The 15,760-nt window shown below is 39.8% G+C and overlaps 1 protein-coding gene across 1 annotated transcript; it reads left to right on the top strand.

Annotated features, from left to right (window-relative positions):
• Positions 1–8,282: 8,282 nt before the first annotated feature.
• RGS13 (regulator of G protein signaling 13) lies at positions 8,283–15,491 on the top strand. The gene is made up of 4 exons (XM_071435601.1): positions 8,283–8,618; positions 11,207–11,268; positions 12,516–12,682; positions 15,369–15,491. Exons 1-4 carry the CDS (start codon positions 8,542–8,544, stop codon positions 15,489–15,491), a joined length of 429 nt encoding a protein of 142 aa, XP_071291702.1. The 5' UTR covers positions 8,283–8,541.
• Positions 15,492–15,760: the final 269 nt, after the last annotated feature.

Here is a 15,760-nt window from a genome sequence, read left to right as displayed (position 1 = left end):
CCCAGCATCACAAATTGGTTTCACAGCTGTGGGTTGGGCCTTTTTCTTAAATTGGATTTCACTTTCCCTCTTTGGAAAAGATATACCATGAGAGAATGGAAATCTGCTGTTCTGTTCACTGTCTCTAAAAAAAAACGGTTGAATCAGGTAAGCCATCAGCTACAGAGCAGTGCAGGAAAACAGGATGAAGTACATGGAAAGCTTAAAGATTTAACAGTATTGACTCAGACTTTTCTTTAGGTGTTCTATCTTACTCCTGAAAAAACATTTTCATTGTTTGTTAGTGTTCCAGTGGAAAAATCAATCACTGTGCCATCTTCAGGTACACATTTGAAGTGAATTAACTCCTCTCTGTTTCAATTTTCTTTATGGAAGGACTCAAGAGTCCAGCAGACCCTGAATGTGTATTTAGCAGACTAGCTTTGAACTCTCCTATTTGGAAGACTTAATTACCCAAAACAGATATTTTTAATATTATCCTAAATAAAAATATGGTATGGCATAGTATAAATCTCTCCCATATATTGAACAGGCCACCCATGGAAACATTGCATTATTATGAACAGTGAAACAGGAAGGAAATTAAAGCTGAGATCATGATGAACAGTTCAAATTCACCACCACAGACTCCTCAGTGCCACCCATCCCTGCCCACACTGAAGCAACAGGCTTTTCACATGTCACCTTCTTTATGGTTGTGAAATGAGTTTGAAAAGACAAAATTAGATGCTCTCATCTTCCTTTCATAGAAATGAGTTTGTTGTATCAGAGTGTGTAATGTCTACAGATGAAGCTTTTTGAAATTAAATCATTAGTCATTAAACAGAGGCAGAAATCAAAAAACAAGTTCTTGCTTAATATAAATTGGATGATTAAAAATTGCCTTGGATGCTCAGAAGTAAAGTCAGAGGGGACTTAAATTTATCTCCTGGCTTTTCTTGGGTAGATAAAGCCTCAAAGGTTTTAATCATTAAGAGGATTTAAATCAATCAAGAACCAGTGTGTCTATTTTGAAAATAAACTCATTCCTCCTCATTTCTCAAAACATCCCCAGAAATTACCCTCTTGAAAGACGCCAAAGATGATCAACATTTAGATTTTGCTGAGCACTTCCCTTCAATTTCTTCAAGCACCACACAGCCTAAGCACCACACTGCCTTAGAGCACTTCTCTAAACGACTTCAGTGACCTTCCCTGTGAAAGTAACATGGTTCCTTTCACTAATGAAATTAAAAATACCTTGAGTAGAGCATGAAATGCAGAAATGTAAACCTTTCAGGACAGCTCTAGTCTTGTGCTCAGAGAGAGAAAGAAACAGAGCAGATTAGCAATGCTTCTCTTCATGTCCGTGACACAGCCAAAGTACTAAAGTGTCAGCAGCAACTGCCTACAAACTCATCATCACTGGAGTCACAACAGGTTTGGGGTTTTTTTCAAGTCACTGTGGCCAGAAGGCTTCTGCTATTAGAGGGCTAACTTTAAAAATAAAACAAGACTCTCTGCGTAACACTAATAACTCAGTAACCTACGATTTCTGTACTACCTATGGAAAAAGTCTGTAATGTATTTACTGTGGTAAATGGTTTGTCAACCATGATTGTCAAGAAGACAGCTTTAGATACAGAGGAGAGACTAAATATTGAACAGAATTTGAACAGCCATGAGTTTGGAAACATACTTCTTGTTTATGCCAGTCTAAAGGAAACTGTGGACACACTCTGGGTGTTCAAACAAAGCCCAAAGTCCAGCCAGGAACTCTCCAGGCACTAGAGCAAACATCGGGAGGAAAGGGAAGCCCTGGACTAACATGGACAAACATTCTGACTTGGCCCACACTATAATCAGTAATGAATCTTGTCACTGAACTATGACAAGATGAAGAACTGGCATCTTCCAAAGGAGAACACACCTGCAGGGGGTGTAAGAAGCCCTGTTCACTGCTCAGCTGTGGTGGAAGTGTGAATGCTAAGTCTCAGGGCACACAGTGCTTCGTATCCAAACAACAGCACACCTCCGAGAAGCCTGACTGAAGGGGTAGGGTGAAAATTCCTGTAAAAACTGTCCAAGCTTCTCATGGCATGATTTCCTCTCCTACTGAGATAGCCACAGACCATCAGGCTCACACAATGACATGACAGTTTGACAGTTTTTAGAAATAAAAAAAGGAACAGAAAGGTCACAGAGAACAACTGAGGTCAGGTTTCCAGCAGTGCTATCTAGATTCCACTCTGCTCTCACTCAGCAGGGCAATGGTTAAGAGAATTTACAGAAATGGGTCACAGTGTCAGATTTGTCCAGCCTTATTGATAAAACCTAAAGCCACAAATATAGAAATTATTCAAATTCCTCAGGCAGTGACTATTAGCAGGCAATGCCAACTTCTACCCAGAAACAAAAGCCACTTAATCATCCCTATATCTGCAGACAACTTATTGGTTGTTTTGACCTACTGTAAAGACTGAAGCTGTGAACACTGTTCCCTGCATCCCTGTGAGCAAAATTTGTTGCAGAGATAACCTAACTTTTTATGAGGCTATTTTCAAATATATAGCAAGAAAGCATTTTCTCAGTTTTGATACTTCTCCATTTCCCTTATTTTCTTTCTGGAAAGTACATCCAGCTTAACCACTGAATAAACTAAGCAATAATTGCTTCCTGTGTAGCACATCCCTTCATGATCCTAGGGCTGTTCTGTGCCCTACACCCGGAAGCACAAGGAATCCAAAGGGAAAAGGCCCCATCAGAAGTTACCTGCAGGTCTCAGAGTCTCACCAGGAATCTTTCATGCTAGAAGGGACCATTTGTAAAGGTGTCACTGCAGTGTCCCCGCCCAGAGCCTGCACCCGCACCCACCCTCCCCAAGGCCAGGCCGAGCTGATGGACACGGTGGTTCAAACCTTCTCCTTCAGTGTGGCACCAGATGACATCTAGTGGAATTTGCATGCAATACAAGGAAGGGTGGGATTTAGGTTAAATCGTGTAATTTTACAGTGCAGCAGCACACCTGGTTAAAAACTAAACTATCCACTCTTATGGGCTGCAAATATTCTGGAAAGGGAGTAGATGGGTAACTTTCTGGGTATCAAGCTATAAGTGATCATAGTGGTAAGAGCTGACAGAGAAACACATTGCTAAATCGTTTTTGAACCCATTAAGTTTCAAATTTTTCTTTAGAGCATGGTCAAGGATACAACAAAACATGAAATTTGCAACAAATCCTGCACCTAAATAACACCCTCTGTACAAGGCACCAGAGGTTTGCAGAAGTATTTTCTTCAGTTTAATAGTAAAAAATAAACTTAGGGAGAAAACCCCAGGATGAGTTTATTTCAATTTAAGCAGTATCACAGCACTTTTTAATGCCTGTAATACAGAAAAGAAAACGTTTGAACACAAAGTCATTGGTTACTGATTCTCAGTCACTGCACAATTTAACTTCACAAAGATATAATCTTGTATGTGGTCCCCTGAGCATCAGCAGATAGGAAAAAATCCTAAATAGTTCATTATTGTTCATTTTAAAATGAGATTTTAAATGACCTTTCCTTTAATGCAAATAAAGTTTAGAGTAAAAAATAATATATAATTAGGCTTTTGCAAAAGAATGTGCATAAGCCCATGTAAGGTTTTTTCAAATCTATGTATATCAAATAGTTAAATACTGGTACAAATCATGAGAGACTATTAACAGAATTGGGATTTTCATTCTGTAACTTTTCCAGAGTCACAGTTATTAATAAGGTGCTTTTTTCTTATTTTAAATTTAAGGAGTTCTACAAATGAGATTCTTTATAGACATTTTAACATGTCAAGTTCTGGCCCTCAGATACTTTAGTATATAGTTGCCTGTATATGAAGCATTAGCAGTATGAGGAAGCATGGAACAAACTTGAAACATCTCACTGTTGTGATTATTTGAACAATCAGCTCAAGTTAATTTGCTCCTGCCCATTCCCATTAGGGAAATGGAACAAACTACTCCAAAATCCTGTGTAAAGTTGCAATGAATATAGAATGAGATTTAATGAAATAGCAATCAATAGAAAATAGACCACAGTGATATTTGCCCTTCCCTAAGGACAGGCCAAGGTCTCATGTGATGCCGCCCCGCTCTGCCACCACGTTCTGCTGGAGGTGAGCACACCACACACATTTCCTCCCCAGCAGAACCAGTGCTGTGGGAAAAGGTATGCACATCTCATACACAAAGCCTGTGTACCAGTAGGGTGAGCTGCAATAAAATAAATGAGTGTACTGCATTGTTGGAGGCTCAACCTCAGTTCCTCAGTTTAAGTTCCAGTCCTACATGGTTCATGCTCTGCCTGGGAGGCTCTGTAAGAGGAAAAAAAGATGGTGTAGAGCAGAGAGATAAGATTGAAGGATATCACAGCACAGAGCTGGGCTGTCAGAGGGAGCAGGGACATGACCAACCTTCCTCTCCCAACAGGGTCACTCTGCGCCTTGTAGGCAATGGAGAATTCCCAGAGATCCCAAGTCACAACCACCCCAGGAAGGACAGAAAGCCCTCCAGAAAGATCCCCTGCTGTGACTAATTTGCAGCAAGCAGCTGAGCCAGTGCTTACTCTCAAAGCCCCAGCATCACTGTAAATCTTGTCAGTCAGCATCAGTCTCCCACTGACAAACAGCAACTTCAGTGCTATTGCACTGCACAGCTCCTTTCAAACACTTGGCTAGAGAAGAGTGAGCAAAACATAGATGTGCCCCAACTGAAAATGAAGCCAGAACCTGGGCAACAGCTATAAGAAAAATGACAGAGGAGCTCACATAAGTTTAAAAAGTTTTAACATTCCTTAGATGCTGTGCAGTAGCAGGTTGGCCAGGTACGAGCACACAAAAGTCTGACACTGATGGGTCCGAGCAGAAAAAGGTTCTCCCAGAGCACTCCAAAGTGCTGTCATAATGCTGCCTGTAAGAAGAAAGCTGGTTTCAGTGCAAGGGTACTCATGCTCTTTGACTCATTTCAACATGGACTGCAGATTTCATAAAAAGAACTTTGATAAAAGAATGGAAACATTGGTCACAGGACTTGGACAATTCATGCAAGATTTCAATGAACTAAATAAAGTACAGCTTCATGCCATTAGAGCTGATCAGTAGAGATGTCAAGATAATTTTGTTGTAAACAGGCTCTTCTATCAGTGGAGCATACGAGCCCAAAGGAGCTTTTTCTGATGGAAACCACAGCCAATGTTTACCTATGATATGTATAAAAGAGGAGTCAGGCACTATTATGAGCAGCACAGATACGGAGAGTGGGTACTAAGACCATGCACACTAAGAAAATAACAAAACAAAAAAGCAGGTCAAGGAATTTGGAAAGCTACCCTGGCAAATGCCACTACTAAACGAAGCTTTTCAATCAAACAGAAACTTCTTTTGGCTTGTTTCCTAAGTATGAGATTTTGCATTTTGAAATATTATCAGGAAAATGTAGCATAGGTGGGGGAACACCTGTTTTTTCTCTTGGCATGTAAAGTTCTCAGCATAGCAAAGGCATTCATGTTAGAAATGTTTCTGATGTATACCCAGATTTAGCCCTATATAGGTGAATATTCTGTGTAATAGTAAGTGCAAAATAATCTGAATAACTGGTGAGGCCGCACCTGGAGTGCTGTGTCCAGTTCTGGCCCTTCAGTTTAGGAAGGACGTTGAGACGCTGGAGCAGGTCCAGAGAAGGGCAGCAGAGCTGGTGATGGGCTTGGAACACAAGCCCTGTGAGGAACGACTGAGAGAGCAGGGGCTGTTTAGCCTGGACAAAGGAGAGTCAGAGGTGACTTTACCACTCTGTACAGCTTCCTGAAAGGTGCCTGTGCTCAGGTGGGGTTGGGCTCTTTCTCCAGGCAGCACTGACAGAACCAGAGGACACAGTCTAAAGCTGCATCAATGGAAATATAGGTTCAATATTAGGAAAAAGTTTTTCATGGAAGGAGTTAAAGTTCTGGAATGGCCTGCCCAGCGAGGTGGTGGAGTCAGCATCTCTGGATGTGTTTAACAGAGTGTGGATGTGGCACTGGGTGCCAGGGTTTAGTTGAGATGTTGGGGGCTGGGTTGGACTCGATGATCTTGAAGATCTCTTCCAACCCAGTGATTCTGTGAATTCTGTGTGAACTCTACATGGGCAATCAGTTAGAACTTTTATATAGCAGTACTCTCTGATGAAAGTTATGCTGTACACTAAAAGCTGTGGCATTTAGTAGTTTACAGACTCATTGGCACAGAACAAGGGTGCTCAGAAATCAAAATGTGCATTGTAATTTAAAAGGCAAATAGATTTTTTTTAAATGTACCACATCAGTTTTCCTGAGATTTCTCAAATATAAAATATAAAAACAGTTAAACAGTCATTTCCAGATCAGCACTGCTTATATCTTTTACAGACATGAATAACTCCAGCACTTAGAACAATTTCTCATCAGTCAGGCAATTCCTTCTGCAAAAGAGTTGTAGCCATGTGGCTTTTTGTTTGATTACGAGTCCTGCAGGTAACACACAGCTCCTACACATTAAAGAACTTGTGGCCTTGTTGCAATAGTATCTTAGAACAAGCAAAGAGAAACGACACTACGCTTCATAAATATTGGGTGAGAAGAGTTCCACCATCCAAGTCAAGTTATGTGAACCAACCCTGCAAAGCTGTAAGGAGTAGTTAAGATGTAATTTACCATTTACAACAGCTGACAGGGACTGTGACAGGTAACAGGCTGCACTTGTGGGAGTTCAATGATCCAAAACTAGCACCCTGCTCCAGGGTATCATGTAGCTTTTGTACTGCTCCTGTCTTGTTCTAGGGTTAAGATCATTGTCAGCAAAAACACAGTGTCAGACTAATGAAACATAGACTATGGCTCAGTGGAAAGATGGTCCAAATGAGCACTGGCAAAGATAAAATCAGCATGCTCTGTTCATTGGTCTATTAGGGAATGAGTCTGACTAAAAAAGAAGAGAACCACAAAGCCCTGGATGTGTATGCTTGGAAAATGTGTGTTCTCAACAAGTTTAAAGCTTCTAACTCAAATTAAAATGGCTCCTCAGAACAAGAGCATTTCCTTACACAAGAGTCACTTCATGCAGCCATCACTTGGAGAAAAAAATTAATAATTGTCCCTTTGAATTCAGAAAGTAGCTGAACTAGATTACTTAATATTGCTTCATCTAATATTTCTTCAGAATCTCTGTATAGTAAGAAACCTACATTAATTTCTCCAGATTTCAAAAAAGCCAAAAAGGCTGCATTTCAGTTACATCTCAGTGGATAGAAGATGAATGATTGCAACGTGGAAACACCCAAAATAGAGGGCATTCAACAATATAGCCTAAAATAAGGTGATAAATAATAACCATATACCAGAATTTAATGCATAATTTCATCTTAAATACGGAATATTGTGTAGTTTTAGACAGTTACTTCTAGGCAGAGGGTGAGATGTGTAAATTCTAGTGGAACAATTCAAAAGTCACGGAGACCTAGCAGAGAACATAGTTGAGATAATTCTGAAGCAGGCAGCAGCCACTGGTAGTCCCACAGGGCTGCAGATAATGTGAGCAGGAGTTGCAATGTAGCAGTTGGGCAAAGTTATGACATTTCAATACCCTGCAGTAAATGTACTAGGCAAGACCCTCATTTGATATAAAACTGAATATAGACCTCAGGGAAACAAGGAAAACAATACTAAAGGCAAAGGAAGTATTTCACAGTTTCAGAAAGCTGGGAGATAGAACCTTGTCCTATGTTTTACTGTGTGCTTCATTTGGAAGGAAAAAATTGGTCAGAGTTATAATATGTGCCAGTCAACCCCAAATCTGAAAGAAACTCCAAGTTTAAATAAATAAGGCTATTTTGATTTCAGGCAGGCCTATACAAACTTACAGTCCAATGTAAATTCAGCATTTGGCATTGCTTGAAAGCCAAAGGAGAAGCACTAAACATACCCCATGTCACAACAGATTTTTTTATTTTGTCTTTTTTAGACAAACATTTACAACTGCCTCATCCTAATAAACTACACCCTCTCTTATGGATATCATATCTATATAAAGGCAAGTTTTATATGACTTTTATTGACTTTGAGGTACATGTTGGACAAATATCAATGTTAATCTCAGACACTTAACAATTTATTCAGCATTGTCCAGTTTACATTGAGCTCTGATCTTTCATCCTGGTCACCCAGAGCTTTCAGGGAAAAAAAAAGACTTCTAGTTTCATTCTCCTCTGGGTCAGGCTCAACCTTCAATTCCCTTTCATAATTGGAGAAGCAAAGAGGAAAATTATTAACATTTCTATTTTTCCCCGAGAGACATCCACTGGACGGCCTGGTATTTTGCCTTTTTTTTTTTTAAGTTCTCATCTTACAAAATATATTTTTGTCAAATGCTTCAGAAATGACTCACAGATAAAGATCAGATGTACAAAATAAGAATACTGCTAGAACTGATTGCACTGCTATATGTATAATTTATAAGTTTTTATTTAAGAAAGCCACAGCTCAGCAGAGCAGATTCAAAACCCACGTATTTTCCATGTTTAGGAGAATGAGTCCAAATACTTGCTGGCTTTGCAAGATATTCAGACCAGAAGAAAATGGGATCAGTTCTAAGTAAGTAAGGATAAGAATCTTATGTTCTGCAGTCCATGCAGCTGAGTAGGAGAAACAAACCCCTCAAAATTCACAGTGGAGATTTTCATTGTAAGCTTAGGATCGTGCAAAAGAGGGCAACACCTTCACAGCTGCCCCAGCCAAGCAGCTTCTGGCAGCCCCTTCCTCAGCAGCACACTGATGTACACTGGCATATCCCACCAGGAACTCCCTTAATGTTACATAGGCATAGCCCAAACTCACCTCCGGATTAAGTCCAGATTTGGACCTGGGAGGAATTAGAAAGCCAAATATTTGGTCCATCTTTTAAAAGAATTCAGGCTGTTGACAAAGGCTGAATATTCATGTAGAGCATAAGAGACATGGCCAAGTGGCTCCTGCAAGTCCTTGGGTGCCACCAGGCTCTGTGGGGGCCAAGCACTGCCAGGAATTTGGGGGACATGTCCCATTGGGGTGGTGGAGTACTGCCATCCAAACTGCCTTCTGCTGCTATCAGATCAGACACAGAATTGATTTATTGACACACATGCCCCACGGCAATACTAAGGAGTACCTGACAACCCCTGAAACTGCCATTTGGGTGAAGTCAGGAGTAGAAATGCAGACAGTGTTTTCAACTACTGGATGAGGATTTCTGCACCATGGTGGGGAGGGGAGCCACTCACAGTGGAGGGTGTAGGATAAGTGAGAAATAGCTCCCACAGGACACTACAGTTTCAGTTTTTGAGTCCCAGCTACAAAGCCTTAGTTATTTTTGGAGAGGTTTTTTGGCTTTTTTTTCAGTGTAATAGATGTGCTTCAGCAAATCCAATCACATTGCAGATTAAATCAGAGCAGCAAGACATTTACTATCAGAGCAACAGCTACTAAAAGGGCATTAATACAGATCATCATAACCTATTCCCTTGCTGCCCTTCATATTTTCCTGATTGTTAAAGGAAAGTAAAAAGGAAAAAAAGGTTTTCCTCTGTGTCAGCTGCTCCATCAGGCAGGGTTTTTTCTGCTTCACAGATTAATGCTAAAGACAAATAATCAGAAATGGAAATAAGATGGCTCTCCTGATGATGTTCAGTGAGACAGACAAGATTGTCACTCATTGTATACAAGCGTTGTTGCTGACAGGTGAAAAATTATCTGCCTCAGGTGAAAAATTATCTGCATCAGGAAAAGCAAATATGACTCAGAAGTAGTTTGTAAGGAGAAAAAAAAATGATTCAAAGATCTAGAGATTTTCACTCCCCATAACCACATGCTTTATGAGTTTTTACAGAGAGAAGGCTAATAGCTCACAAGAATGAAAAAAAAAATCTTTTAGTGGCAAGAGCTACTAGAGAGTTACTGACACCACAGTTCAATAGTGGTAGCATTTCTCTTACTCTATATTTCTTTGACTATGTCAAACTGACACAAGCCTGAGAAAATAATCACCTAGTCATGTACTTTTTCAGAGAAAGAGGGAATTGTATCAAGTTATAAATAAACTATAAATCATTACCAATTAAAAAAGCTACAGAGCAGGTAATGGTTGTTCTGCAGCAGAAATCTATAAAGCATCATGCAGCACTCATATCAAAGCAAATTTTGATTTAAATTTTAAAAAGCCCTATGATACTAAACAGTTGTTGACAAAATTTATATTGACAAAAATTATAGCTGCCATGAAAAGCAAATACTCAATGAGAGGGGACCGTACTCCAAATTTGGCTGAGGCATAATGGAAAGCACCCACTGGAATACATCCCTTGTCCTTTCTTTTACTAACATAAGTATAAGCATCTCTTCCAAGTTACCAGCATTGGTGTCCTAAAACTTCAATGCTTGAAAATATGTTGGTGCAAATGGAACTACATGCACTCAAATGGAGATACTGCCCTCAAACATTTGTTTTTCCTTAAATTGTTTAGTCTCTCACCTCACTACTTCCATGCTCTTTCCCAGAATCAGGCATGAGACTCCCACAAGCTTATGAACTTACTGTTTAATAGCAAACATGAAAGTAAAATCTGACTCTAGTCACCTCCAAGGGCTGTGTAGATTAGTAATAATGTGTCATACTGCATTGTAAACAACTGGTGGGAGAAGGAAGTCTCTTCCAGCTAAGATTGCATTAACCTTTCAATATTTACCTTATGCTTGGACCTTATATTCAGCTCTCAGATGATAAGTCAACTTTGATGTTAAAGGCCTTGAAACACTACAATAAGATCTTGTGTCCCCAAAGACTTGGCTACTAAATACAAACATCAATATTTCCTGAATTCTATGATGATTTCTGTCTCCAAAGAAGTTGCTGTCTAGAAGGGCAGTACTTTTCTTGTGTTTCTCTTAAGCACAGTTTAAATAAGTGAATGCCATCTCTAGAGGAATTACACGGAGGACCTTGAAATGGAACTGCATTTGTTACATCAAGAAAAATATTTGTCTCAACATAGTAAGCACAAGAACTAGAAGATGCAAGAAAGCCTTTTAAAATGTAAGATTCATAAACCTCATATTTAAATTAGGGAACAGATTTTCAACAAGGTTATTAGGTTTTTTTATTTTGAGCCATGGCTAACCCTGCAATAATGACCTCCTTTTTTCTAAAGGGTGTCTTTGGAGGAAGTGCTACAGTGGTCCCAGTCTTTTGAAAATCTGGTAACAATCAAATGTAAGTAATTGCATGTTTGTGTCCCAGATGGATTGCTGAGACAAGTTCCCACAAAGCAAAATCAGTAACTCATGCTGCATACTATATGCTGCCTTATACACAACTAATGAAAAACAACTTTGTGACGTGCCTAGCACGCATCACACTGGAAATAAACATAGCATGCTGCAAATGCTTTCCCAAACTTGCCATTTCTGCAATCGTGTAATTTCTGTACAGACACATAATGAGAGCATGGTTTGTCTGCCACATCCCCACTTAGAATACTGAGTAGCACCTTATATTAGCAGAAAAGTGACAAAGTTCACTTGAGAAACCCTGCATACACCAAAGAGACCAGATAATGGCATATCTATTCAGGGAAATGCCATGGAAGGCAGGTCCAATATTCACAGATGGGAAGAACTGTAGATGCAGCAGGAATTCTGAACTTTCCCACTCCATCCCCCTCTGCTTCATATGGGACTCAGAGCTCTCCCAGATTTCTCGTATGGGCAGCAGTCCAGAACATCACTGCTGAATTACATTTTTTAAAATAGTGATGAAAAAGTCACAGCAAAATCCTCTAAAAATTACTCCTGAGGACTGGCATTATAGTATTTTACTGTAGAAAAATTACAGAGCTAGAAGATTAACAGCATTTTTAACTTAAAAGATTTTGCTGTTAAAATCTTAAACAACCTAGTATGTTACAGCACAGGGAGAAACTCCTCAACAGAAAACTGTTCAAAGAGACAAAATGACAGCAGGAGCAGCAGGCACACATGTGATCACCCCCTCTGCCAGATGACAGGCTATGCTCAATATCTTCAGAAATTTGAAAGGCCAGAATGCTGCACCAGCAACAAAGTTTGCTTTAAATAAAACACCTTGAGCTTCCAGCAGTAATTAGAATGATGTCCTTCTTAAAATGCCTCCTTCACTGCACTTAAAAACACTACTCATTGAATTTTAATTAATTTAAAAGCTCTATGACACCAAAAATGGAAAGGTGGATTCACATAAAAAGCCAGATACTCTAAACCCACTGGATTTGCAGCTCTTCAGGAAATGTAGACAAAGTGTTTGCCTACCTTAGATTTACTGTGGGATTAGATTTACTAGGGAGCCCTGCATGTGCAGGAAAATACAAGGTTGAAGTGTAGGGCCGAGGCACTACTTTTTAAGTGTCCCTATTACCTCCAAAGCACTCTAAAGATAATGCATGTAGACAGGCAGTATAAATTTGGCTTCTGAAATATTTATAGATGTGCCTATAATCTATAAGACCTACTTGAAGACAGAACACAGTGATGAAAACATAGAATTCTGGCTTGTCTGTGAAGCTTATGAGAAGATAAAATCACAGAGGAAAAGGATTTCCATGGCCAGGAAGCTCTTCACGAGTTACATCCAACCCCAGGCTCCCAAAAAGGTGACTACAAGATCAGGAGCTCTTTATTTCATAGAAATGCCTGAAGTGTCACACGGCAGACCAACAAGAAATGCCTAGTTCCTCTTGCGCCAAAGAGAGTGAAAACTTGCATCCATCCTCCCCTCAAACTCTTTTCCACACAGAATTTTAGTATTTGAATCTACATCTCACCTACAGGCAAATATTTCAACTACATCCACCAAGAACACAAGCAAAATGCACAATTCAGTTAAGAACCAAATTAATGGATCTCTTTTTTCTTTTTTTCTTTTTTTAACATCAGATCCAGAAGCCATTGATATCACTTCACTATATTTTGGATTATCCCATTGCTACATATATCTATATCTATCTATATATCTATATCTCAGTCTGGTCTTTGCAAGAGTAAATATAATTGAGCAAAGTAAAAACTGTACCCAGTGCTGTCCCCTTTGCAAAATGGGTGAAAAGAAAGATTCCAAGACACGTTACTTTTTTTTTTTTTTTTTTTTTTTTTTTTTTTTTTTTTTTTTTTTTAAGAAAAAAGCAAATTTGTATGTAAAGTATCTGGGTTTTTTCCCCCTGACAAACGGCTATAGAAAAAAGTCATTCCTGCTCAGCCAAACATGCTCTATGACCCTTAAACATTCCTGCTTATTACTCTCCTTGCAAAACTAAGTGAACATTGGCTTTTACTGCCACTGCCTCTGCAGGCTGACATAACTAAAAAATCATGCTTCATTATTTTCTGGTTTATGTGTAACAGTGAAATTATTATAGAGTCTCAAAATGCAGCCTCCCTGCTGGCACTGGAGGAGAAGCCAAACCCAAATCAGCTGGATTTCCAAATGTTGGCTGAGAGCAGTTGCTGCTTTAAATTACTAAACCACTCCCTCTTGCCCAAATCTTGAGCAAATTTTAAAGTTCCCTCTGTTAGTTTTAAGTGCCAAGTGGTAAAACAATGCATTCTTGTCCTTTTTTCTCAGTATTTTTTTTTTAGTACGTGCAGCTATAGGGAACTCAGCAACACAGTTGCATTTACAAGAGAGAAATGTCAATATTGCCAACCCCAAATTCATTAATCAAATGTAAGGGCTTAAATCAGGACAGTCATAAATAAGCTGTGCAATTTTTTCTAAAATAGTGTGTATTTGAATCTTTCTATTGGCTGTCTGGTTTCTAGAGCTTCAGGACAGCACAATTTCTTGATATTCACTATTAACACAAAAACTATGTACCACTCTAAAAACTACATGCTCATGAGGATATGAAACACAGTTTATATTCAAATTAAAGCAGCATTTAAAAAGGGGCCACTCAAATGACACCTCTGGAGGAGGAAGATCTCAACCCATGAAAGACATCAGCACCAACCAAATCTTTAGAGGTCTCCTCTCCACACTAACAGACAAGGTCAAGCTGAACACAACCAATAGAACTCATCATAAGCTGATGGACTTTCAAAGGGTTCCTTTTATCTGGTGTTTATGCTGACCACCAGACCTTTCTGCTGTTACACACCTGCAGAGCTTCAATTTATTTGCTACAGACCATGAATTGAAGCAGGAAAACTCAAGGAACGAAAACTTTTCCCAAAAAAGGTTGATATATGTCTTGGTTTGGAAAGACAGGAGTCTGCTAAGGAAGGCAGGAGCCTCCCCTGAAATGGAGAATGTAAACCCTCCCCACCCCTCCGAATTGCTATAAATTTTAAATTAAGGGGCTCTCAGGCAAAAATATGGGAGCAGGAAATAACAGTTCTTTAATAGGGAAGAAAAAACTAAAAGGATAAAATAAACAATGCAGTACACTAGAACATCACTGACAGAGTGAGAACCCAACCTGACACCCTGTGGGGTGTTGGTAGCAATCCAATTGGAAATGTGTCTGCAGTCCTCCTGAAGTGTCAGGTGTGGTTCTGTTGGAGCAAGAGGGTCCTGTAGGAAAAGGTGTATTCTTCCTCTGAAGATCCAGTGGAAGAAGAGGCAGATGCTGTTCCTCAGGGAAATCCAGTGGAGAAAGCCGTGTCGGTGTCTCAAAAACCTCTGGATTATATCCGGGTAGCAATGCTTGGCTCCTCCCTCTGGGTGGAGCATCTCACAATGGGATGTTTTAGTTCTTATCAGTCATGCAGTAATATTCAATAGTCTGTTATCAGCAGATGTCCCCTCTCGAGGGAGATGTGAATGTGGTCACTCAAAGAGAGAGAGAAGGCAAACTGCCCCCTTGACAAAAGACAACTGCCATACAGATGGTAATTGAAAACCTCTTGCATTGCAATCTTCAACAATATATAAATGCAATTAATCTCAGGCCATAACGCTTTTAGTCTTTTTTTTTTTTCCCCACTGGTACTGTATACCTCCAGGCACTTGGACTCATCAGGTTTTTTCTGGAACCTAACTAGCTCTAGGAACAATTCTTAGCAGAGGAAAGCAGGGCTGGATACCAGCAATTTTCAGCTGCTCCTTCCACTGCAGCCACTCCATCCAAACCATGTTGACAGGACAACTCCTGTCTGAATTGTCCCTGTTCTCTTATTCTTCCTAGAAGTAGTGAGCAAACCAAACTCATCCTGCTAAACTCCCTCACATTTGGAGCCATATTCTGCATACAGGCCCAGCAGCACAGACTCCACCGCTGCTCTCGACCTCCACTAACCACAGTAGTCAGGACTGAACTGGCCTTCCTGCTTTTGTTTCAGACAAACATTGACAGTCCTGCAAGGAAAGCAATTATGAGGATTGTTCAAGAGCCAACACAGTCTTGCTTTGATGGAGCACAGAGAATATTCTACAGGCACATGGAAAGAGATTCCTACCCCTGATTGCTTGAATCACAGTTCTACCAAAAGCTCAAACACAGTCTTCAAACTAATGGCAACAATTCAATGGGAAATTGAAGAGAATGGTTGAAAATGTAAAAGGGTTTCTTCTGGCACCCAAGTGTTTAAGGTTTAAAGAAGACAGGAGAAATCAGGCAGCAGAGGAATCCTATTATTAAACTGTTCTGTTGATGTTAGAATTCACAAGGCACTATCTTCCCCCATCCCCAAGGAAGTCTCCTTGTTTTGTTTTCCTTGCCCCACAATGAAAC

The sequence above is a fragment of the Agelaius tricolor genome, unplaced genomic scaffold (assembly GCF_023055355.1).
Source record: "Agelaius tricolor isolate 1412-34295 unplaced genomic scaffold, bAgeTri1.0.p SCAF_11, whole genome shotgun sequence".
Taxonomy (NCBI): Eukaryota; Metazoa; Chordata; class Aves; order Passeriformes; family Icteridae; genus Agelaius; species Agelaius tricolor.
Note: the sequence above shows the minus strand (reverse complement) of the source record. Positions and strands in the feature narration are given on the sequence as shown.